General features: G+C 33.5%; 1 protein-coding gene across 1 annotated transcript; it reads left to right on the plus strand.

Annotated features, from left to right (window-relative positions):
• The first annotated feature begins 206 nt into the window (after positions 1 to 206).
• Positions 207 to 1,802, plus strand: LOC107866206 (pectinesterase inhibitor 4). The gene has a single exon (XM_016712361.2). It carries the CDS (start codon positions 1,119 to 1,121, stop codon positions 1,722 to 1,724), a length of 606 nt encoding a protein of 201 aa, XP_016567847.1. The 5' UTR covers positions 207 to 1,118; the 3' UTR covers positions 1,725 to 1,802.
• The last annotated feature ends 24,110 nt before the right edge of the window (positions 1,803 to 25,912 follow it).

Below are 25,912 nucleotides of genomic sequence, written 5' to 3' on the forward strand. Positions count from 1 at the left end.
CACATGTTCATTGGATCAATAAACATGTAATTTGGTTTTTTCACTTTTTTTTCCCGGTTTCAACTGTGGCGTCACTCAATTTGGAAGGGGACATTTTTCCCCAATCGATCAAAGAAGTGACAGCAACCATTGTTAACCATTTCCGGAAAATGCAACTTTTTCTCATTTCGGATGAAAAAAGAAATTTAATTCCCTATACCATGGCACAAAAATCCACATGATGAAGTTTCATTAGAACGTAAGCTTTCAGGTCACAAGGCGTCTTGCCTAAGGCATAATTATTAAGGTTTATGCTCATCATAAAAGATAAAGTAACGCAGCCTTGCAAACGTTTTCGGCAAGTAATTTCCACTTGCTTCTAGCTAGAGATATCGCCTTCTCTTCCGCAGTGTTTTGTGCTGTCATTTTTGTTAAGTTTCTAGCCACGTTCACGCATTAACTTCTTTAGTTGAATAAACAATTACTTATTGGGCCATGCTCTGTCAAGTTTCTTATCTAGGGGACCTATATAACATAGTGTGCTTATGTGCAATAGTAGAATATTGGATGTGTAATTGATGTATTTTAAATACGTACTCCCTTCCATCTTAAATTATCCGTTTTAAATTGAGATGACATATTGATTAAAAAAAATAATTAATAACATGAGCAGTTCACCATAGTAAACCTATTAAATGATGTTTACATTTTAATTTGAAGAAAAAATAATTAATGCAAAGGATAAATATGAAAAAAAAAATTGTCTCTTCTTAATTAATGAAAAAAGATAAATAAAATAGAAAATCAAATTAGAAAATTTGAGACGAATAATTTAGTGGGAAGGAAGTATATTAGAAGTTATAGATCCGCCTTAGATCTCATACCTTGATAAGTTGACTTTGCGGACAGACTTCAGATGCTGGAATTTCCATGTGATTGCCGTAGTTGGTGACGGCGCAAGATAAGCTGATACCGCACTACATTCACAACTCATTTTTGTGCACCAATTTTATTGTAGTATTTCATAAGACTTGAGCAATCAAAAAAAGATTGTTCCCCTGCCAATTAGATCACTATAAATATATTCCCAACCTCTATATTCACCACACATTCAACTTAAACATCTTTTAACACGACAAATGGAGGCGTCTAGTTGCAAAAGCTTGATTTTTCTCCTTTTTGCAGTTGTTTTATTCATCTCACAGACACAGCCGCTAGTCACAGCTGCCAAAGACTCTGGTGGGCAAGCCAACACAAACTTTGTCAGAAAAAAATGCAGCATCACCACATACCCTTCACTTTGCCTGAACAAACTAATGCCTTATGCGTCATCGGTGAAAGCCAACTCCACAAAGCTCTGCAAAGAAGCCCTTAATGTAGCAACAAAAGGTGCACGAGATGCCTCTATCATTGTCTCGAATCTGAAAAAACAGAAGGGAATTTCAAAATATGAAGCCGCGGCTATTAAAGACTGTATAGAAGATGTGAAGGATGCAATGTACGAATTCAAGCGGGCTATTGAGGCAATGGGACATCTGGGTGATGGAGATAAGGAATTTCAATTGTCTAATGCAAAAACGTACGCAAGTGCAGCTATAACAAACGCAGACTCGTGCACTGATGGGGTCTCCGATAACCGTAAAGTAAATCCAAAAGTGAAGGATGCGATAAATAGAAGTATGGCGGTTATTATCAGACTTGGCAGCAATGCCTTGTCACTCATTAACCATGTTTATGAATACTGAATAGTGGAATACTGTCACTTTGTATTGAAAAAGTGATATCCATCTTATTGCTATAATTAACATTGACTTTTAGTAGCATTTGCAAAGTTCGACTAGGATTTGTGTAACAAACCAAACGTAAAAATAGCAATAAACCACTTTCAAAGAAAACAAACCAAACGTAAAAATAGCAATAAACCATTTTCAAAGAAAACAAACTCCTAAATCAAGTGCAAAAATCAAGCTACTGACTTGTGCACGTAACATGTTTAATGCTTCAATTTCCATGTGACTACTTATCCCGTTTGTGACCGCAAGGTAAGTTGACATCGCATTCGCACGTTCACAACGTGGGGACCACTTTTAAAATATTCAAAATTTAAATTGAAAAATGGTAGTATAAGGTAATTTAAGCACCTATATTTATTATTCTAGCGGAATGGTTTTAGGAGTATGACCCTATTTATCAAAAATGGAAAGCACTCCATCGTCTTCTTTTCCTTTTCATTACTTTCTGTTTTGCATTTTTCACAATACCATTCAGTACCATTGAAGCAAGAAGCAACCTTTCACAATCACCACTTTTTAGAATAATTCTTATGCTCCATTCTAATTATATATATATACATTGATGTATGTACAAATAATAGTGTCCAAAAAAGTTTATTCTCTTTGATGAATGTTTTTATGTATTCTAATTTTTATTTTATTTTTGAATAAGTTATAATCAATCCTTATATTACCACATAAAACAATAACATGACATATATTTAATATAAGATATTGAAATTATCAATAACAAAATTTTTGTTGAAAACACATATAAGATCTTAAAATTATTATGTATAATATGCATATTTGCAAATATATAATAGTAAAAAATTATATAATGAATTGGTTGTTATTTCTTTGAAATATTATAAAATTTTAAGGATGTAAAAATCAAATCAAACCAAATGAAAAAGGTTAAATATTTAATCAACTTGGTTCGATTTTCAGTTTAGTCCAACTTTTGTCCAAATAGTAAACACCCCTGGTAGGATTTGCGAGAGTCAAATAGAAATTTTTTTACACAATTTCTTTGTAACCATGTCTGTATTGGTGCAAAAACTAAAAAGTAGTTCGTGAAACAAAAAAAAAAAAAAGCCATTTTGAAGGATCTAAAGCGGCAAATTTAAAAATATCTCTCCAAAGAACAAGGTAAAATCTTAGCAAACTTAGTGTCGAATCTTGCAATTTTGTGTTCAAATGAATAGATAGATTATATATTTATGGATAATTTGATATAATTAATTAGAAGAATGATAGAAGTCATAGATGAAGACGGAAGAGAGATACTCCCCTCGTTCATTAATAGGGCAATTTTACTATATTATCCTTTGAGTATAATAAATTTAATTTTTTTGAGAAATGCATTAATGAATTGTACTTAATGCTAAGAACAAAATGGATAGAAATACTATTATATATTGATTTTTTAAATTGGACATCTATTTGTCGTATAGTTAACCCTACTTTTGATAGAAGAATAAGGGCACAACTTATCCCTAGTAGTATACTATAACATCTCTATGGAGTCATTTGATTGGAAAAGAGTTATCCCGAAATAATTAAACCCCAAATTAGCTATCCTGAGATTAGTTATCCCACCATTTATATGGGATAACTTATGCCTTAACTATGATATAAATGGTGGGATAAATGATCACGGGACTAGGAGTAAATTCTCTAGATGATCACCAGTGGTGGAGCCAGAAATTTCAGCAAGGGTGTTCAATAAAATAGAAACTAACCCACCCTTTGGCTTTTAGTGAACACCTACCTCCACTTAAGCTACATCCCTCAGATATGTTAAGGTTTTTCAAACCTTTATTTTTAACCAAATAGAACATCCTTTTATCTATATACGCGATATAATTTTTCGGCAAAGGTTGTTCATCTGACCACCCTTGGTACAAGGTGGCTCCGCCCCTGATGATCACCAATGTTTGAGAAATTGCCTACAAATATCATTTTTGTTTCATTTAAGACAAGAATATCACCCAATTCTTTCCATTTTCTTTAAAATATACTTAACACCTCAAAAACCTTCTCTCTTTTTTTGATAAATAGATTTATTTAACTTATCAAATTATTTAACTAAAGTTTTATCCTAATTCTTTTTTTTTAAATACACATGATATATTAATCATTGAAGATTAATTTAATTGCACAAAAAGCTTGAATTATTTTATTTGATATGTACTTTTCAAAGTTTCTTTTATTTACTTGTTTATTTTACCACTTAATACAACAACAACAACAACAACAAACCAGTGTATTCCCACGTGGTGGGGTCTAGGGAGGGTAAAGTATATGCAGTTCATACCACTACCTTCGGAGAAGTAGAAAGGTTATTTCAGATAGATCCAGGCTCAAGACAAAGAATAGTAAACAAATTCATAACTAAACATAAAACAAGATGAAATAACAGAAATAAGACACCCACAAAGTAATACCTCTACACTAACGAACCAAAGGCACCCCCTACCCCCATACCCTCCTACTAGTAGCTCCAACCTATGGACCTAGCCCTAAGACTACCGGCCCAGCTACCCCAAAGCTCTCCTAACTATAGACTATGACCTACCCACAAGAACTAGCCTTCTAACCTATTCGTGTTCCTCCATACCTTCCTGTCTAGGATCATGTCCTCAGTAAGTTGTAACTGCTTCATATTACGTCTAATCACCTCTCTCTAGTATTTCTTTTGCCTATTCCTATCCCTCCTGAAACCATCCAAAGCTAGCCTCTCACACCTATGAACTGGGGCATCTGTGTCCCTCTTCATCATATGTCCAAATCATCTCAACCAAACTTCTCGCATCTTGTCCTCTACCGAAGCCACTCCCACTTTTTTCGGATAGTCTTATTACTAACCCTGTCACCCCTAGTAAGCTCTCACATCCAACGCAATACCCGCATTTATGCCACCTTCAATTTTTTAACATGGAAGCTCTTGACTAACCAATACTCCGTTCTATACAATATGATTGGACGGACTGCCACTCTGTAAAATTTGCCTTTAAGCTTGGGCGGCACCTTCCTATCACACAACACTGCCGAGACGAGCCTCCATTTCATCTATCCTTCCTCAATACGGTGAGATACATCCTCATCAATCTCTCCATTTTCCTGAATTATATACCCAAAATACTTAAAATTATCCCTCTTATAAACAACCTGGGAATCCAACCTTACTACCACCTCATTCTTCTGCCTCAAGTCATTAAACTTGCATTCCACATACTCTGTCTTGGTCCTACTCAACCTGAACCCTTTAGATTTAAGGGTTTGTCTCCAAACCTCTAATTTATCATTCACACCATTACGCGTCTCATCAATCAAAACTACATCATATGTTATTTATATAAGAATAAAAGAATAAAATCCATTTTGTTGGGTTATACAAAAAGAATTCTTGGATTAATATAATCCAAAGATATTATATTACCTTCAAATATAGAGTAATAGAGAATAAAAGAATATAATTAGTCATTTAAAAGCATTGATGGCAAACCTATGACATTTTTTGTTGCCAAACAAAATTCAATAAGAAAATTTTATTATGTATTATTACCTGAAAAATCTAATTTGGACATAGATTACTTGCAACTTTTAATGCAAGATAATTTTTGATAAATATATAGTGAAAAGATAATTTTTTTTCTTGTAGATTTTTTACAAGTTATTCCCTATAAATAAATTAAATAAATCAGTAAGATAATACATAAAATTTAGAAAACAAAATATTATTTTAATTTAGTTTCTTCACTTTTTTTGTGATCATTATATTTATATTTTATTTTATTATCCAATTAAACACTAATTTATATTCGTACTTCATTCTAAATCCATCAAAAGCAAAGACCAATTGATTGAGTAATATTTTAAAAATCCATTTGTAATAGCACTGAAGAAGGTATCATTTTGTTAATATTTCTCAAAAAAAATAAATTCAAGACTACATAATTTTTCTTTCCTTAAAAAAAGGATATTTTATTCTTTTATTCTCGTATAAATAATAAATTTAATATCTAAAATATGAAATCCATAGTTTTATTTGTTTTACATTCTAAGAATTTTTAGTATATAAAATAAACGACAAAAAATTATTGTACCAATTCGTATAAGTACTTGTATTTTAAAACTATTATTAAGTGGTGAAATAAATTAGTAAATAAAATAAATTTTGAAGATTACATATCAAATAAAATAACCCAAGCTTTTGGTGTAATTAAATTAATTGTCAATAATTAATATATCATGTGTAATATTTTTTTAAAAAAAGAATTAGGATAAAACTTTAGTTAAATAAGTTTGATAAGTTATACATTTTTTTTTTAAAAAAAGAAATTTTAATGACATGTCATTCCAACTGGGAGAGAGAAAGATTTTGAGATGTTAAGTATATTTTTAGGAAAAAAGAAAAGTTGGATGATATTCTTGTCCTAAATAAAAACAAAGTTATATTTGTAGGCAATTTTCCAAACATGGGTGACCATTTAGGAAATTTACTTTGGGACTAGTTAATACCTCCAATCAAATACTGGATAAAATAATCTTACATTTTATCCTGAGACTATTTATTCCATATATCTCAGACTAAATAACCCATTTATGTCTTAGAATATGAGTCTCATAAAGAAATTTGCGATAATCTTATTAAAAAATAAAACGATGAAGTAACATATGAAAATGGATTTGGACACATTTAAGGGAAAGAGAGTGAGTGGGTGAACAAATTATGGAGGTAGGAGGGAATTACGGACGGGAGTTCAAAACAGCTAAAAACATAATTAAAAGTAATGGGTAACGACTACTCTTGGTAAAGTTACATGACGGTATAAATAAAATGTTGCACTATTTTATGTTAGTTAATCTCTTCAGAAGATTTAGTAAAAGAGACACCTTACAAACTTAATTGAAAAAAGAGACACTATTTTATTTTTGAATTTATTTTCTAATGTTTGGAGAGAGAAAATAGAAAAGGTGTGGGGTATGAGTCAATTTGTAAAGTTCAAAAATTATTGCCACCCTTTAAGTCCTTTTAAAATACTTTTCACACCCTACTTTTCTTTAAAATACGTATATTAATTTCCTCGCTCATCACTCTTACTCACAAAACTCTTTGACTTTCCTGCTTACCCTTCTCCAACCTTCATTTTTTATTTCTATCTTCTCTAAAACTCTAAGATCTTTCATATTTTAATTCAGGTAAATTCTCTCCATCTCCCGAGTAATTGGTGCTTCATATTGATGAAATTTTTTTTGCATTTTTTCATTTTGAATTTGTGTTGATTGAGTTGATTTTGGATGATTTTTTTTAAATGAATCTTGATTTAACTGAAAAACTCTATTTTTAAGTTAATATTTATTTAATTATTGATGGATATTTAATGGATCATGATTGTCCTTGCCGATTGCATGGTGACTTTTTTCGTATATTTATCAGTTAGTGTGCCTAGAAATTTGAGTTTTCTTCAAATATTTCTTCAATGTAATAGTATTTTAGATGCATGTTCTCATAGGTTATTATTGTTCTATTAATAGATCGTTTGGTTGATTAGGTATTTGTTTGATTTGGATGAAAAAATTTAATTTTTTTTTAAAATGGGGTTTGATTTTACTAAAAATCTTTGTTTTTAAATTGATATTGTTTGATTGTTGATGGATATTTGATAGATTATGATTGTTCTTGTCGATTGCATGGTGAATTTCTTTTCTGAATCAATTCGTGTGCCCAGAAATTTGAATTTTCTTTAAATTTTTCTTCAATGTAATGGTATTTTAGATGCATTTTCTTGTGAGGGATGGCTTGATCATACATTATTGTTGTTATATTAATAGATCATTCAGTTGATTAGGTATTTATTTAATTTCTGAATTTGATCGTTAATTATGTTTGATTGTAATGGTGTTTTAGATAGGATTTCTTCTTTTTTTTATTCCACATTCATCTGTTTGTGTTGTTGTCCTGTTAATAGATTATTAGATTTTCTAGGTATTATTTTTTCTATATAGTTGCGAAATCATATTTTTTGTACATAGATCATAAAAATGGCTGGAGGTAACAAATGCAAAGTTGTAGAAGTTGAAAGATCTTGAAAAAGAAAAAGAAGGATAGTCGATAAGTCAGAGAATTGAAATTATAGATGTGCAGGAGGAAATAAAAATTTAGTACAGTATAGATAATGAAGCATTGATCGTGCCCCACTGTGCATGATTTATTTCGGTTGAGAGGTATGACCTCACCACAGCCATGAATGATGTTGGATCATTTTCAGCTAAGATATCTGTTAGATCTCATTTAAAATTATTTTATGAATTTAAACAAGTCGTGATTTATCAGTGTCTCAAGTCGATGTTTAAGAATTCTTGTTTTGGTTGTTTATGGACTTGGTAGAACATTTGAAATTCAATATACACTTCTTCATCGAGTTCAACAAGACATCATGCTGCATGAAATATGTTTCTGAAGGGGTTTGATCTAATCATGGGGTTAAATAGTGGGTGCTATTCCCGTAATTCAAAATATGTCAAAGTGATCAAGGATGGAGAACCTTTTTTTCAAAAGGATTGGGAGAAAGAAGAGTGTAAATGCTAAGAGATTGTTAAAGCTCATTAGAGGTGGAAGGGTAGACAAGGAGGACAAGTTCAAATTCTGCTTGATTTGGTTTGTGTATTGCATATTTCTTTCACGAGATTTATCAAAAACCATGGAGATAGATATCATTAAGATGGTAGATAACTGAGCTTATTTAAGAGATATCCTTGGAGTAAAGAATCATTTACATTGACTCTACACTATCTAAAGAAGTGGATAAACTTCATCAAGCGAAAGAATACATATGTAATAAAAGGAGTTTCATCTTATGCGATCTATGAATTTCCTTGGACATTTCTGGTGTTGATTATAAATCATTAAAGTAGTTTATTTGATACTGTAATATATTTATGGTATCTATAGTACACTGACTGATTTATATATTTGTGTTTTCTTTTGATAATAGATTTGGATATTACCGAGCTCAGTAGAAAAAATGATAAATTAATAGAAGATCCATTGCCCATTTCTCGATTGCTCAGATGGCATACCTCAGAAGCCGATAAACTAATTGAAGGTGATCCATATTTGAATGAAAGAAGCACAAAGGTATGAAATTATTTTTTTTAAGAATACTTTTAACAATACTGTGTTTCTTAATAATCATATTTTCATATTTGTATGTGGAGAGTGAACTTGTACCTTATCTCACGATCCGTGAAATGAAACAGCAATACATAAAAAAGTTTAAAGTATTTCATCAATGGCTTGAAGACCCATCTGCATGGTGTAACTGTCATCACCGTATCAGGGGATAGTGAGAACGAGTACAATGACCAAGATTTGGGTGAAAATTCTGTGTCAAGACATGTCACTCACGGTGCGGGGATAAGGAAATTGAGAGCAACAAAAAAGAGATCGATAATCAAAAATTTGAAAGAGTGTGTGCTTAGGCAGGAGGAGGTAATGAATGATATTGTTGATTTTGTGAAACAAGAAAGGCTAAGGAGAGCAGAAAAGGAGAAGCTGAAGAGAAAAGAAGAAGATCAAGGCAATATCTCCTATGTTTATTGTAGAAGTTGCATATTTTTATTAATCAATTTTAGTTATAATAGAATATATGTCATGCTTTATTGACCGATAACATAGTTTATTATAAACACTATATACTTGAAAATATAGGTATGGAGGTCCAAAATCAACATTCATCAGTGAGAATTGTCTGCAATGACAACGACATTAAAAAAGTGGTCCTTGAGATAGCAGCTTTAGAAATGCGTCAATCAATGCTGGTGAGGTGATGGTGCCTGATGAACCAGATATTGCAAAGAAGGATAATTTGGATGAAGGCAATCAAGAAAAAGAAGAAATAATGAAAAAGTTGTTTGTGAAGAAGAAAACAAAGTTGACGAACCAACTATTGTAGAAAAGGATAATCAGGATGAAAGTAAGAAAGAAGAAGAAGAAAAAAATAAAAAAATTATTTGTGAAGAAGAAATAATGAAGAAGATAGAGAGAAAGCAGGAGAGGAATAAGAAGAAGGAAAAAAACATTTGGAGAAGAAGTGGAGAAAGAAGAAGAAGAAGGAGAAGAAGAAGAAGGAGAAGAAAAGACACCAGCAGTAGAAGATAGAGAAAAGAAGAAGAAAAAAATCCAAGGAAGCAACAAAAGGAGAAAAAGATAAAGAAGAACAAGATAAAGAAAAAAATAAGGCACCAGAAAAAAATCAATTGTGGGGAAGAAAAAAAAATGTATCAGTGGATATAGACAAGTCTCCTAAGAAAGACAAGACAATTGAGGAATCACAAAACAATATAGAAATTTTATTTGGGTGATGTTTATTTGGTTGACCTTTGAGACAATTTTTTTTATTTGATTTCTGTTTGTGATAAGGTAGGGTTTGAATCAATGAATTTTAGTAAATGGTGGGGACTAACAATCCAAAAAAAAAAATTAGTTTTAGATGTGTAGAGCTGAACAATTTTATTTTCAAAATCACTTTATGATAATATGAAAATTTTACAGTATGTTTATTATAAATATTTTACAATTTATATAATCAATATTACTTTTAAATGGTTGTCATCATTGATTATATACTTTGAATAAAAGGTAAAACATCTATAATACAGTTTTGAGTAGTCAATGAATGAAAAATGGTAAAGCATATTTAATATAAGTCAAAAGTAGTCGATTAATAAAAGGCACACATAATACATTCAACCCCACTACACTCATTACACCTTTTTAAAAAGCCAATACTAATAGTAAATCATACACCATAATTTTTAGGCCCTTCTCTTTTTCTTCGGCCACAACCAACGTATGCTTAAGTTGATTCAACAATCTTTTTAAGTGATCAATCTTGTGTTTTAATTCTCTATATAATGTCATAATGAGATCCTTATTTTCTTCAGATTCTCTAAGTCGTTCCAACATTTCAAACTTTGCAACGTCTTGAAATTTTAATTCCTCGAAATCAAAAGAAATCCACTTTAAATAAGAGCATCAACTATTATCCTAAAATAACAATGATAAATTAAAAATTTTTATTATGTAATGCACTTAAATAATTTTTTATTTAAAAAATATGTCTTTTCAACTGCACAGTTGTAGAATTTTTTATTTAGAGTTTTATCGGTTCGTGATGCCTTTAAAATAGTGGATTATCATAATGACAAATATAAGTACTTTTCGACATTTGAGGTGACTGAGATATTGTTTTTTGAAACAAAATGAGAAATATATGAGTAAATAAACATGGATGAGTTCAAAGAGGTCCCTTTCATTTATATAGTAGGGCTACCAAAAATGTGACTGTTGGAGAATTATACCTTGTTACTGTTGAAAAATGATCAGATTGTTATGGAACGATCATACACCATACAAATGGTTTATCATTTACTTCTAAGGGGATCTGAATAAGGTTTACTATAGACCTTATCATTGTATGACCTAAAAGAGTTTTAATTTAACAAGATACAGTTTGAGCTTCTTAAAGTTGACGAAGTAAGAAAAGTTGAAGAAATACTAAACTATGGAAATTTTTTATTATATACTGATACCGTTGTTGATTTCTATACATGTACAATAAATTATCAACTTGTTGACTAGTCGATTGCTGACCAATGCAAAGGTCTATTATAGACTGACTGATATATGGACAAGTTAAAATAATGACAAAAAATTAAATTAAATAAATTAAAGTAGGCCATTTAACTTCATTCAAACATTGTAAAGCAATTTGGATGCATCAATTATAACACCAAATCACTTTTGAACATGAACAAGTGATATTTAAGGCATGCTATAGTCGTAAATCACTGAGATGAGACTAAAATTAGGAAAAATAAAATAAACTAAAATAAAATAAAATAAATAAGCATCATTCAAGCAATGCAAAATAACTAGATATCATCACATAAGGTTACCTATGTGTCATGATTTCACAGAACTTTCGATGCTTAAACTTAGAGAATATGCATGAACTTAAGGTCATTTTATTGAATTTGATGTATTTTTGAGAAAATTTTGCAGAAACTAGGTTCATGGAGATAACCGGGAGAAAAATTAGTTAAAATATAAAAATTAACCACTTATGATGGAACCTACTTGGAGTAGGTTCCACCTACCGAGAGTAAGTGACAGACCATAAGTGTCAGAAGGCTGAAGTATAGAGAATCAGAAGCAGAAGTTTTGACTCTGTCACCTATGGCCAGACTATAATACCCCAATTTTCAAGATCTAGACCCATCAAAAGATATACCATTGATTTAGCTTCCAAATGCCACTGGTCTCGTTTTAATCTCATATCGTGGCATAAAGTTATGAAAAAATTCCTAAGGGTATGTCAACTGCCAGAGACAACGACTCTGGCAACAACCCGATATCAGTCATAACGAGTCATTCTGTGGATTTATTGCCACAATAGTAAGGATCCCAAATTTTAGCCCGATGATAACGAGTCCAGTATACGACTCGTTCTCCTAACGAGTCATTAGTTGAACTCGTCGTCACAACAGAAAGAAATCCATAAATCAAGCCTATAACCACAAATACTTATAACGACCCATGATCAAGCCTAACAAGCCATTAGGAGGGGATTCATTGTCATAACATAAAGGACTCAAAACTCAGGACCTTAGGTCATGAGTCGTGACTAGTCGTGAATTCTTTGAACATTTTAAAAAGGGTTGTTTAGTCTTTTCCCATTGTATTAACTCCTAACCCACATTGTTTAGGATTCTCCAAGAGTGGTATATAAGACTAAATTTCTTCAAATTAACCATTTAGTCATAAAATCAATACACAACAAGAAAAGAAGTGATTCACTTATCTCCAAAAGCAAGTTAGGGTTTCTCAAGAACAAGATCAAATTCCAAGGATTTCTCCAAGGCTTCCACTTCAGGTATGTGGGATTTTATCAGTAGGTTCCTTCCACCCATTAACTCCTAAAAGATTTCTCTATCCTCAAGTTTAATTTCCTTCTCTAAGAATTTAGTTCTCGGTCAAATATAAATCTACTTAATCCCTTCCATTTATTTTTTTGTAATGAAACCATGAGTATATGTTTTCCAATAGGAGTAGCATCCTTCTATGATCAAAATCCTAATTTCTCATAGGATTGATAAATTATTGAGTTTTGGCTTTAAGTATGAAATTCTCCTATTATTCTCAGCTTTTAATATTATCATGTTGAGATGCATTAGTCAGTGCTGGTGGGTTATGAACACCCGATACCTAGGGATTCATGCATTCATTAGTTTTATGACTTTGAGAACTTTAGATTATTTACATTTATACTTTTAGAATAAGTTCATGATGAGAAATTTAGTTCATATTTTAGTGTTATTAAGTTTGGAGTGGTACTTAGCACCAAGTGAAGGAGGGAATAAAGGCTCACACGTCAGTTTTGGCTTGATACCTTTAGTAGCAGTCCCTAAGTTCCAGAATTATTGTGTCATCATATATTATAAGGGGACACCCATCAGTTTAGGCATTACATACTAGTCCTTTGGGACATCAATTAAATAGGTACACACCAGCCAGTATTGAGGTTATAATTAGGACCCTGATTTGCTCAAATTGGGGTATGTAGGTTATCGTTAGCTCCCACAGTTCCCAGTTTATGTTCAGTTCATATTTTCTTGATCGAGTATTTAGTTATTCAGTTTATCCAGTACATATTTATACTTAGTCTTGTATTTTATTTTACATGTTCATGCGTTCATCTTCAGTTTGTACCAATTAGTTTCCCATATTACATACTCATTACATTCAAAGTACTAATCGCATATTTCATCACGCTATATTGTCTCATCATATAGGTACTAACGCACAGTACCCAGATTGCACTTAGCAAGTTTCCGTACCACTTAATAGTAGTTTGTTGAGTACTCATCCTTTAAGGACTAGTTATCAGCTATCTATTTCAAAATTTTATTTTATTTTAGTTAGTTGGAGTTAGTTGGGGTCTTGTCCCAACAACTCATTGTGATTTAGATACTTTCAGACAACCAATCATGTTTTCAGTTTGTTGAGTATTTAAGATAGTATTAGCAATAATTCCATGACTATTTATTATTAGTTTGTTTTCAGTTTAGCTTCCACCCAGTATTTTTTTAATTATCTTCAGTATCCTAATGTATTCCGGGCCATGGCCTAGTGTAATGACCCAAAAACCTAGTCCCAGGATGTCACACTATGCTCAAGATTACGAGTAGCCTTAAGCTAACTCTATCTGCCTTCTACTAAGTCTGAAGTGGAAATATAGGTATAAAATTATACTAAATGCAAAAATCTGTCTGAACTAACTAAGAATATCTGAATCATAACATCTGAAATAATAGACTTAAGAGTCTGGACAATCAAAATTAAATAATCTTAATTATATCTAGCATTTTGACAAGCCTTTACTACTAATATCTAGAGAACCATTAGGACAAACCCCTAAATGACTCGAACTATTTGAAAATCTAAATAGTTAAGCCCTGAACTATGAGGACTCACCAACTGGTAGGATGCAGATGAAGATGCTTGAAATTACTATCCCTACTAAAACTGAGCACCTGAACCTATATTATGAGACAATATAGCACATAGACATATATGTGGATCAGTACTTTGAGGATGTACTGAGTATATGGGGGTAAAATGCATAAGTAAAACAAAGTCTCAATAATTATCATAATTTTTAAAACACTGCATGCTAAATGTAAATGACTCACATAAGTTGGAATATCTGAAAGCTGAGAATCATAATCATGAGAATAAAATCATACTTTATAAATCAAGTGAGTCATAACATTTAGTTCAAAAAGCTGTGTTAGTGATCTGTCTATAAATATGTTGTCTAAGTGTAGAAAGGACTCACTTTGATAACTGAAATCTGAAAGCTGAAGTCTATAGCTAATATCTTTCTATAAAGCATAGTCTTAATAAAGTTATGAACCCTTACACTTAGTTTTCTAAAAGCTTTTCTTTACTAGTAGGGAATTATCTTAAAAATTGTTCTGTAAGGGAGGTTATTCTAACCGATATAAACCATATGAGCTAACATAGAGTCCAACGTCTTGTTTCCCTATGGGAAAAACCTCACGATGGGGAGAGGTGTCATACTCTTGCCAAGGAGTATAACCTAATCTAAGTGATCACCTCTGTATCTATCATCCTTATAGAAATGGGAATAATCTGGTAATATGTACCTATGTTGGCTACATAGTTCTATGGAAGATAGGGCACGCTAATTCTACATTTCCTGTTCGGTGCTAAATACTACTCCTTTTTAAATCTGTATGCTCATTCTATTGAAAATCCACTTTAAAAGCTAGCATAAGGGTTATTACGAAACCAATTATGCATTTATCTAATTAAATCTGTAAGCAAAGCTAATCTGATTTCCTCAATCTATAATGAATCTGTAAAGTGGATTCCAAATCTTATTTGAGGATCAAAAGACCAAATCTTTACTGAAAATCTAAAAATAAACTGATCATTTGATGCTTTAAGCATAATCATTCTAGAAATAATAATATAAAATTATGGGATAGTAACCCATTCATTAATCTCATGTCAAAACATCATAATACTCATGCTTGGTAATAAAAAAACGATTATTCATCTCAAAATTTGGAAATTTCTACAATAAGCAGGAAAATATTAGAATAGTCATGCAATTCAATTTCTAGAACACTTGAAATCTCATAATCTTGCAAATAGCAACATGGGGTATGATCCCTAATATAAAACTCATGTATAATCATATAAAATCACGTAAATTTATAGTTAAAAGCTAGTTTTGTGCACAAGGGTGAAAGAACTATCCTTGTTCATAAACTCTACATACCTTAATTGATGAAATCTCTAAGAAAGCTTGAATTTGAATCCCTATTTGTGCTCTTCAGGATGAGTTCTTAATTGGGGAATCCTCAATTTAAATTTTTCTTGGAGAAACAATGGAGGAATTTGATTTCTTGGAGAGTAAGCTTTGAGCTCTAGGGTTTTTCTTTGAGAGAGAATGAATGAAAAAAAAGCATAACAGGCTTAGAATGGGTTTAATCTTGTGTTATTCACGAATTGAGGGCTTGGGAATTTACCAAAGTACCCTTTTTAAACGTTAATAAAAATTGGAAAAAGGGAACAAAAATCCTGATTTAACCTTCCACCGCGACACGCCACTATCATGGTGTCTCACTGGAAACTGATGACTGGGAAATTGGGGACCTCTGCGATGCGAAGCTATTGCGTTGCCCTACTGGATTTTGATAATTAGGAACTGGAATTTCTCCGCGACGCAGGTCAATCGTGGTACTCTATTGGAATGCCATTTAGGCCATCATCGCGATGCGGTACCATCGCGTTGGCCTACTGGAAATTGAAAAATAGGAAATTGGACCTCACCGCGACACAAGCTTATTGCGGTGGTCCACTGGAATTTGACAAACGTGAATTTAACCTTCACCGTGATGCGGTGTTTGCCCAGGTGGTGTACTACTTTACTAAAATGTCATAACTTCTCAACCGAGTATCAAATTTATGCGAATTTGGTATTAATAGAAAGCTTATTCAATTATTTACACAATAGAGGGTCTAAATCTGGGAAATTCTACATGCAATAAAAGTTATTCATCTTTGAAGCTAACCTTTAACAATTTAGGAACAAAATTAAACTAGAAAAAAATACAAGGTATTACAATATCTCCCCCTTGGAAATATTTGTCCTCAAATGTGGCTAGTTAAGCTGAAAATACTGAGAAATCTGAGGCTATAAGATATCATGCACAACTGAAATAACTGTATGACTGAAGCAAAACATACTGAGCTACTGAACTGATCTGTAAGTGCATGAATTTACATTAAAATAACTATATGGCTGAATATGAGATTGGAAATGGACTGAATGAAGGAAGAATATTACCTTCGGCTGAAACTAAGTTCGTGGAGAAGAGATGAGGATACTTGGTACGCATGTCTGCTTCCGTTTCCCAAGTAGCACCCTCAACGGATTGATTTTGCCATAAAACTTTGAACAAGGAAACTTCTTTGTTCCTTAGCCTACGGATCTAATGATTAAGAATATCTACTAGAACTTCTTCATATGAGAGGCTATTCTAAATATTTGTAACTTCTAGAGGAATTATAGCAGTTGAATCGTCTATGCACTTCTTCAACAAGTACATATGGAATACAAGATGAACTGAGGACAAGTGTGCAAGTAGCTCAAGCTCATACGCCACCTTTCCAACACGACTCAAAATTCGGAAGGGGCCTACATATCTGGGACTAAGCTCCCCCTTTTTGCTAAATCTCTTCACCCCCTTCATGGGTAAATCTTTAAAATATACAAGGTCATTAACCTCAAACTTAAGATCTCTTCTTTTTACGTCTGCATAAGATTTTGAAGACTCTGGTCTATTTTTCAATCTCTCTCTAATCAAATGAACTTTCTCTATAGCTTCAAACACCATGTCTGGCCTGATCAAAGTAGCCTCACCTATTTCGAACCAACCAACTGTCGATCTACATCTCCGCCCATAAAGAGCTTTAAGCGGAGCCATTTGAATACTTGCAGGGTAACCGTTATTATAGGTGAATTCAATCAATGGCAAATTATTATCCCAACTACCTTTGAAATTAAGAACACATGCCCTCAACATGTCCTCTAGAGTCTGAATGGTCCTTTCTGCCTGACCATCTATCTACGGATGAAAGACTAAAATAAGATGAACTTGGGTACCAAGACCCTTCTGAAAGGATCTCCAAAATTGAGAGATAAACTGAGTACCCCTATCTGAGATAATAGACAAAGGAACTCTATGCAATCTAGCTAACTCTCTGATATACAAATTAGCATAATCATCAGCTGTGTAGGACATGTGAACTGGTAAGAAATGCACTGACTTAGTCAATCTGTCTACAATAACCCAAATTGAATCATGCTAATGACGCAAATGGGGTAATCCAGTCACAAAGTCCATATTCACCCCTTTCCACTTCCAAGTGGGGATACTAAACTTCTATAAAGCGCCACCAAGTCTTTGGTGCTTTACCTTAACCTGTTGACAAGTTGCATACTTGGCTACAAACTCTGCTATATCTTTCTTCATCCCATTTCATCACTAAATTCCTGCAAGTCACGGACATCTTGGTAGCACCTGTATGAATAGAATAACGCGCACCATGTGCTTCCGCCATAATCCGCTGCCTCAAATTATCAACACTTGGCACACACAATCTACTCTGGTACCTCAACACACTATCTCTCTTTTGGGAGAAAACCTCTATCTTTCGGTATTTTACCGACTCCTTCAGTTTGACCAAACTAGAATCCTTATCCTGCTTCTCTCTTACTTTCAAAACTAGGGAAGATTCAAAACTACTCTAAACCCAAATATTTCCTTCAGCTAAATCAACCAATCTAACACCCAACCTAGATAATCGATGAACTTATCAAACTAACTCCTTCTTATCATTCTCCACATGAGCAACATTACCCATGAACAATCTACTAAGGGCGTCTTCCACTACATTGGCCTTGCTTGGATGATACAACACACTCATATCATAATATTTCAACAATTCTAACCACCTTCTCTGACGAAGATTTAACTCTCTCTAAGTAAATACATACTGCAAACTTCTGTGATCCATAAACATATCAACATGTACCCCATAAATATAGTGCCTTCAGATTTTCAAAGCAAACACAACAACAGCTAACTCAAGATCATGGGTCAGGTAGTTATTTTCATGAGGCTTAAGCTGTCCAGAGGCATAGGCTATAACCTTACCCCTTTGCATCAAAACACAACCCAAACCAACTCTAGAGGCATCACAATACACAATGAAACCATCTGTACCATCAGGTAACGCTAAAACTGGGACTGAAGTAAGTTGAGTCTTCAACTCCTGAAAACTCTTCTCGCAGGAATCTGACCACTAAAACTTAACTTTCTTTTGGGTCAATCTAGACATAAGAGACACAATAGATGAAAAACCCTCAACAAAACTTCTATAATAGCCAGCTAAACCTAAATAACTTCTAATGTTTGACGGAGAGATAGGTCTAGGCTAATTTCTTACTGCTTCTATCTTTTGGGGATCAACTCTAATTCCCTCACTGGAAATAATATGACTAAGAAAAGCTACTGATCTTAGCCAAAATTTACAATTGTTGAATTTGGCGAATAATTGATGATCTCTAAGATTTTGCAACACAATTGTAAGATGGTCTACATGATCACCCTCACTACGAGAGAAGACAAGAATATTATCAATAAAGACTGACAAACATGTCCAGATACTGTTTGAACACTCTGTTCATCAAGTCCATAAAGGTTGCTGGGGAATTTGTTATCTTGAAGGACATAACTAGAAACTCAAAATGACCATAACAGGTTCTGAAAGTTGTCTTTGGAATATCACATTCCCTTACTTTAAGCTAATGATAGCCGATATAAGGTCTATCTTGGAGAAATAACTTGCACCTTGGAGCTGGTTGAATAATTCATCAATACTAGGAAGAGGATATTTGTTTTTTACCATAACTTTAGTCAAATGATGATAGTCAATGCACATAAATCGTTCTTTCACACAAAAAGGATGAGAGCGCCCCATGGAGAAACACTAGGCCTTATGAAACCTTTATCTAAGAGATTTTTAAGCTGCTCTTTTAACTCTTTAAGCTCGGATGGAGCCATATGGTTTGGAAGAATAGAGATAGGCTGAGTATCTGGAAGAAGGTTAATACCAAATTCTATTTCCCTATAGGGAGGTACCTTTGGCAAATGTTTACGAAAGACATCAGGAAACTCATTGACTACTTTGACTGACTGAACTGTCGGAGTCTCAAACTTAGTGTCTTAACTCAAACTAGATAATAGATACAACTTATGGTGATCAAATGTCTATCTTTAAGATAAGATATGAAATGACTCTTGGAAGATACTGAATTACCTTTCCACTCAAAGACTGGCTCATCTGGAAACTGAAACTTCATTACTTGGGTGTGACAATCTATGGATGCATAACAGGAATAGAGCCAATCCATACCAAGAATAAGATCAAATTCAACCATATCTAGATCTATTAGGTATACCAATATGATTTTATGAAGGACAGCAATAGGACACTTCCTATAGATCTGTTTGGCAACAACTGACTCACCCACTAGGGTAGAAACCAAGAAGGGCTTAGGGATATTTTCAGGACTTATTTCAAAATCCACTGCAACTAATGGGATCATATAAGAAAAATTCAACCCAAGGTCTAACAACTCATAAACATCAAGATGAAAGACACGAAGCATACCAGTGACAACATCTGGAGAATCCTTCTTCTCTTGATGGGATGGTAAAGCATAAAACTAATACTAGCATTGACCATCATTAGTATTGGATGATATGCCCTGAAGAGGGACTAAATGACCTAGAGAAGTTGGTGCACTAGTAGCCTAAGTTTAGGGATGAACATCTCTGTTCCCCTGCTTTTCATGTGGACACTCTCTAATTCCATGAACTAACTTACCATAACCATAACAACCTTTTTGTCCCAACTTACACTCACAAGGATAATTCTTACCACACTTAGCACATAGAGGGTAACTGGGTCTTCCACTCATACTATTCTGAGATCTGGATATAGAAGACTTACCCTACTACTCCTTCTTGGAATTGGGAGCAGGAGCACTAGATAAAGATGGTGATGGCATATATGAACAATTCTAAAACTATGAATGATTTCCCCTCTAGACCTAGCCTGGCCATACTCAAACTGCCATGTTCTAGCCTTCTTATTTCCCTCTCTCTTCCTTTTCACTTCTCTGCCTCAATCTGCTGAGCATGAATCATCAATCTAGCAAGATCCATGTCTCCAATAAGTATGACAGTCCTACACTCCTTGACTACCAAACCAGATACTCCAGTAACAAACTTACTCATACTTGCCCTAGGATCAGCCATCGTATCAGGGGCATACTTACACAATTGATTGAACTTAAGGCAATACTCATTCACTGTCATTGAGCCCTACCTCAAATTTACAAATTCCTCTATATTAGCTTCTCTCATCTCACACGGGAAGAACCTATCTAGAAATGTGTTTTAAAATACTTGCCAACTCATAGGAGCTGCATTCTCCCCTCTACCATTCTTCTACATAACCACCCAATCATAAATATGCATAATCTAGGTTATTTTCTTTACCTCATCTAAATAAAGCTACGGGTCTTCACCTGCTTTTGACCCAAAGAACTCTAGCAGATTCATTCTCATAAAGTCTCTAATTTTGGCTACTGCTAAGTTCCCATTCTGCTGAAGTAGAACTATAGCCTGATGGTTGCCTTGAACATTGGCAGTCATAACTTGGGCCAACACCTCAAAGGAAGCCCAAAACTCAACATGAGATATATTCTTATTCAGAGAATTGGCGGGCTGGGGTGGCTGGTTATCATTTCTGCGGGCGTTAGCTCGACGAGGAGGTATATTCAACTATCACATAAGAGCATGATTTAAAAGCAAATAGTGATATTGTAAGCATGATAGATCACAAAAGAAATAGATGATTTCCTAAGAACGTCCTGTAGCCTTTTGCTCATAAATATGGAGCGCTTCATACCTATGATCAAGACTTTATATAACGTGGCTTGTCTGACTCCCTAGGACTCTTATAAACCTTATGCGCCAATACAAAGTTTGTAACTCCCTAAAAACCTGGTCCCCGGATGTCACATGGTGCTCAAGACTATGAGTAGCCTTATGCTAACCCTATCCACCTTTTACTAAGTCTGAATCTCATAATGGCAGAAATATAAGTAGAAAATTATACTAAATACGAAAATATGTCTGAACTAACAAAGAATATCTAAATCATAACATCTAAAATAATAGACTTAAGAGTCTGGACAATCAAAATTTAATAAGCTGAACCATATCTAGTAGTCTGACACGCCTCTACTACTAATATCTAGAGAGCCACTGGGATAAACCCTCAGCTGATTCAAACTGTCTAAAAAGGATATTGAATTATCTAAGCTAAAAATCTTTGTATCTAAGTCCCCAAACTATGAGGACTGACCAACTATCGGGATGGAGATGGAGATGCTAGAAATTACCCTCACAGCTGAAATTGAGTACCTGAACCTACATTATAAGATAATGTAGCACATAGACATGTATGTGGATCAGTACTTTGAGGATGTACTGAGTATATGGGGGTGAAATGCATAATTAAAACAACATCTCAATAATCATCATAATTTATAAACAATGCATGCTAAATATAAATAACTCACATAAGCTAGAATATCTGAAAACTAAGAATCATAATCATGAGAACAAAATCATACTTTATAAATCAAGTGAGCCATAACATTTAGTTTTAAAAGTTGTACTAGTGATTTGTCTATAAATCATGTTGTCTAAGTATAGAAGGACTCACTTTTATATCTGAAATCTGAAAGCTAAAGTCTGTAGCCAATATTTTTCTATAAAGCATAGTCTTAATAAATTTGTGAGCCTTTAAACTTAGTTTTCTAAAAGTTTTTCTTTACTAGTAGGGAATTATCTTAAAAACCATTCATTAAGGGAGGTTCGTCTAACCGATATAAACTATATGAGCTAACATGGAGTCCAATATCTTGTTTCCCTATAGGGAAAACTTTACGATGGGGAGAGGTGTCATACTCTTACCAATGAGTATAACCTAATCTAAGTGATCACATCTATATGTCATCCATATAGAAATGAGAATAATCTGATAATATGTACCTATGTTGGCTACGTAGTTCTATGGAAGATAGGGCACGCTAATACCAGACTTCCCGCTCGGTGCTAAATACTACTTCCTTTTAAATCTGTATACTCATTCTGTTGGAAATCCACTTTAAAAGCTAGCATAAGGGTTATTACAAAAACAATTATGCATTTATCTGATTAAATCTGTAAGTAAAGCTAATCTAATTTTTGCAATCTGTAGTAAATTTGTAAAGTGGATTCCAAATCTTATTTGAGGATCAAAAGATCAAATCTTTACTGAAAATGTAAAAATAAACTGATGATCTGATGCTTTAAGCATAATCATTTTAGAAATAATAATATTAAATCTTGGGATGATAACCCATACATCAATCTCATGTCAAAACATCATAATAGTCATGCTTGGTAATGAAAACAATGCTAATTTATCTCAAAATCTAGAAATTTCTGCAATAGGCATGAAAATATGAGGAGTCATGCAATTCAACTTCTAGAACACTTGAAATCTCATAATCTTATAAATAGCAATATTGGGTATGAACCCTAATATAAAACTCATGTATATTCATATAAAATCATGTAAATTTATAGTTAAAAGCTAGTTTTAGGCATAAGGATGAAAGAAGTATCCTTGTTCATAAACCCCACATACCTTAATTGATGAAATCTCTAATAAAGCTTGAATTTGAATCCCTATTTGTGCGCTTGAGGATGTGTTCTTGATTATCTTGATTGGGGAATACTCAATTTAGAGTTTTCTTGGAGAAATAATGGAGAAATTTAATTTCTTCGAGAGTAAGCTTTGGGTTCGAGGGTTTTTCTTTGAGAGAGAATGATTGAAAAATAAGCATAATAGGCTTAGAATGGCATACTGCTTTACTAAAATGTCATAACTTCTCAACCGAGTATTGGATTTAGGCAAATTTAGTATTGATGGAAAGCTTATTCAATTATCTATAAAATGGAGGGTCTAAATTTGGGAAATTCTACATGTAATAAAAGTTATTCATCTTTGAAGCTAACCTTTGACATTCTAGTAGCGAAATTAAGCTAGGAAAAAAATACAGGGTATTACAGCTAGCTTGGTGTAACTTCTGGCTCTAGGCACGGTGTTATAACTAGGGTAGTTTTGGGTCATGACAATTTTGGTATCAGAGTAATAGGTTTATAGTGTCCTAGGGTGTCTGAAAGCCACTTTAAGTAGAGTCTTATTTATGGGTGTGAAGTGCTCCACACTTATGATCAAGAGGCTTTGAATTATTTTAGGAAAGTCTCACATCTCTCATGATTCATGTCAAGTGATAAAGTGTGAACTCTATTAAAATTCTTATCCTTAACTTATCCTCTATCCATTTATAGAAAATATCTTCTAAGATAACCAACATAAGAAGAAAAGGGAAGCAGAAAGCACCATCCCCAGTTCTCGAAGATCCTTTGAATGAGCAGGCCTCACATACTGAATTCAGGGTTGCTTTCACTGAATTAGCCCAATCTATAACTACGCAGAATAATTAGTAGGTTATTTCCCTATTCGACCCAGTAGTGAATACGATAGCAACTAAAATTTGGGAATTCACTCGAATGAATCCTTCGGTGATTTGTAGATCCAAGCCAAAAGAGGATCCATAGAAGTTCTTAGTCTGTGTTCAAAAAGTGACTAAGATCATAGGTGTAACTTCTACTGAGAGTACTATCTTGGCTACTTATCAATTGCAATGAGTGACTTACACTTAGTTTAAGTAGTGAAAGAAAGATAGCGGTGCAGATGCAAGGCCAGTAGAGTGGGATGAGTTTTTACAATATTTTAGATAGGTTCTTCACACTTTATATGAGGGAAGCCAAGGTATAAAAGCTCATCAACCTAAAACAGGGCAATATGAGTGTGAAAAAGCATTCTTTTAAGTTTACTTAGTTAACGAGGTATGCTTCGACTATGGTGGCTGATCTAGAGCCCGAATGAGTAAGTTTGTGTCTGGAGTTTCTGAGGATATATTTAAGAAGTGTAGAATGACTATGTTGGTTAAGTAGATAGATATCTCCCAGTTGATGGTTCATGCCCACAGATCAAAGAGGAGAATAATAAGGAAAGGTAAAGGGAAAATAAGAGGGATAAAACTAGTAGCTTCAATTTCTCTAAGTGGAGGTCAGATGGTGGAAATCATACTTAGTTCTACAAAAAATCTTCGTCTCCAGCCCCATTCCCTACTAGTGCGCCAATCCCTAAGTTCATATAAGATACTTATGATAGAGCGCCAGAATCTAAGTCCCAGGGTAGTGTGAATAGTGGTTGCACCAACCCAATTTCCAAGAAACATGGTAGAAAGCACAAGGGTTAGTGCATGAATGGTAGTGATGTTTGTTTTTGATGTGGCAAGTCAGGCCACAAAGTAAGGGAGTGTCTAGTGGTTGCGAAAATATGTGTAAATAATTGTCAGCACAGTCAAACTAAATCTTCATTAGTTCCAGCAAGTTCCTGACTCAGCACGGTGCAACCTCCAATGTAATCGATAAACACTGGCAGAATAGGCTTTATGCCCTTCAGACTCGTCAGGATAAAGAGGATTTTCCTGATGTGGTTACTGGTATATTATAAGCTTTTCACCTCCATGTGTATGTATTATTAGATCCCAAAGCCACACATTTCTTCATGACTCCTTCTATAGCAGTAGATTTTGGTGTCAGGCCCAAAATTCTCACAAAACCCTTCTAAATTTTTACCCCCATCGGTAGTTCAATCATAGCCATACAGGCATATAGAAATTTCTCAATCACAATATCCTAAAAACTCACTTTAATTTATCTTGTAAAGTTAGACATGACTGATTTTGATTTTATTCTTGACATCGATTGGCTCCACTCTTGCTATACCTCAGTTGGCTATAGGAGTAGAGTAGTCCAATTTTAGTTTTCAAATAAGCCTGTCTTAGAATGGAAGGGTAGTACCTTAATACCTATAGGTTGGTTTGTTTTGTTCCTTAAGGAAAGAAAAGTGATCTCCAATGGATTCATCTATCATCTTGTTTGATTTAAGGACTCAAGGTCCAAAATCCAGAGTCATGAGTCAGTTCAATTAGTAAATGAATTTTTAGAAGTGTTTTTTGAAGATTTTCTCGGAGTTCCTCCCGAGGGAGAAATTAACTTCGGAATAGATTTTCTTCTAGATACATAAACTATTTTAATTCCACCTTATATAATGGCTCCAGTCGAGCTCAACGAATTGAAGAAAGGGTTAAAAGATATCTTAGGAAAGAGTTTTATCAGGCCGAGTGTCTTTTCATGGGATACTCTAGTTCTTTTCATGCTTAAAAAGATGGTTCTCTCAAAATGTGCATCGATTACAATTAGTTAAACAAAGACATAATCAAGAATAA

The sequence above is a fragment of the Capsicum annuum genome, chromosome 3, assembly GCF_002878395.1.
Source record: "Capsicum annuum cultivar UCD-10X-F1 chromosome 3, UCD10Xv1.1, whole genome shotgun sequence".
Classification (NCBI taxonomy): domain Eukaryota; kingdom Viridiplantae; phylum Streptophyta; class Magnoliopsida; order Solanales; family Solanaceae; genus Capsicum; species Capsicum annuum.

What these genes read in the sequence shown, in the direction of transcription:
- LOC107866206 (XM_016712361.2), top strand. Translation starts at nt 1,119, where the DNA reads ATGGAGGCGTCTAGTTGCAAAAGCTTGATTTTTCTCCTTTTTGCAGTT.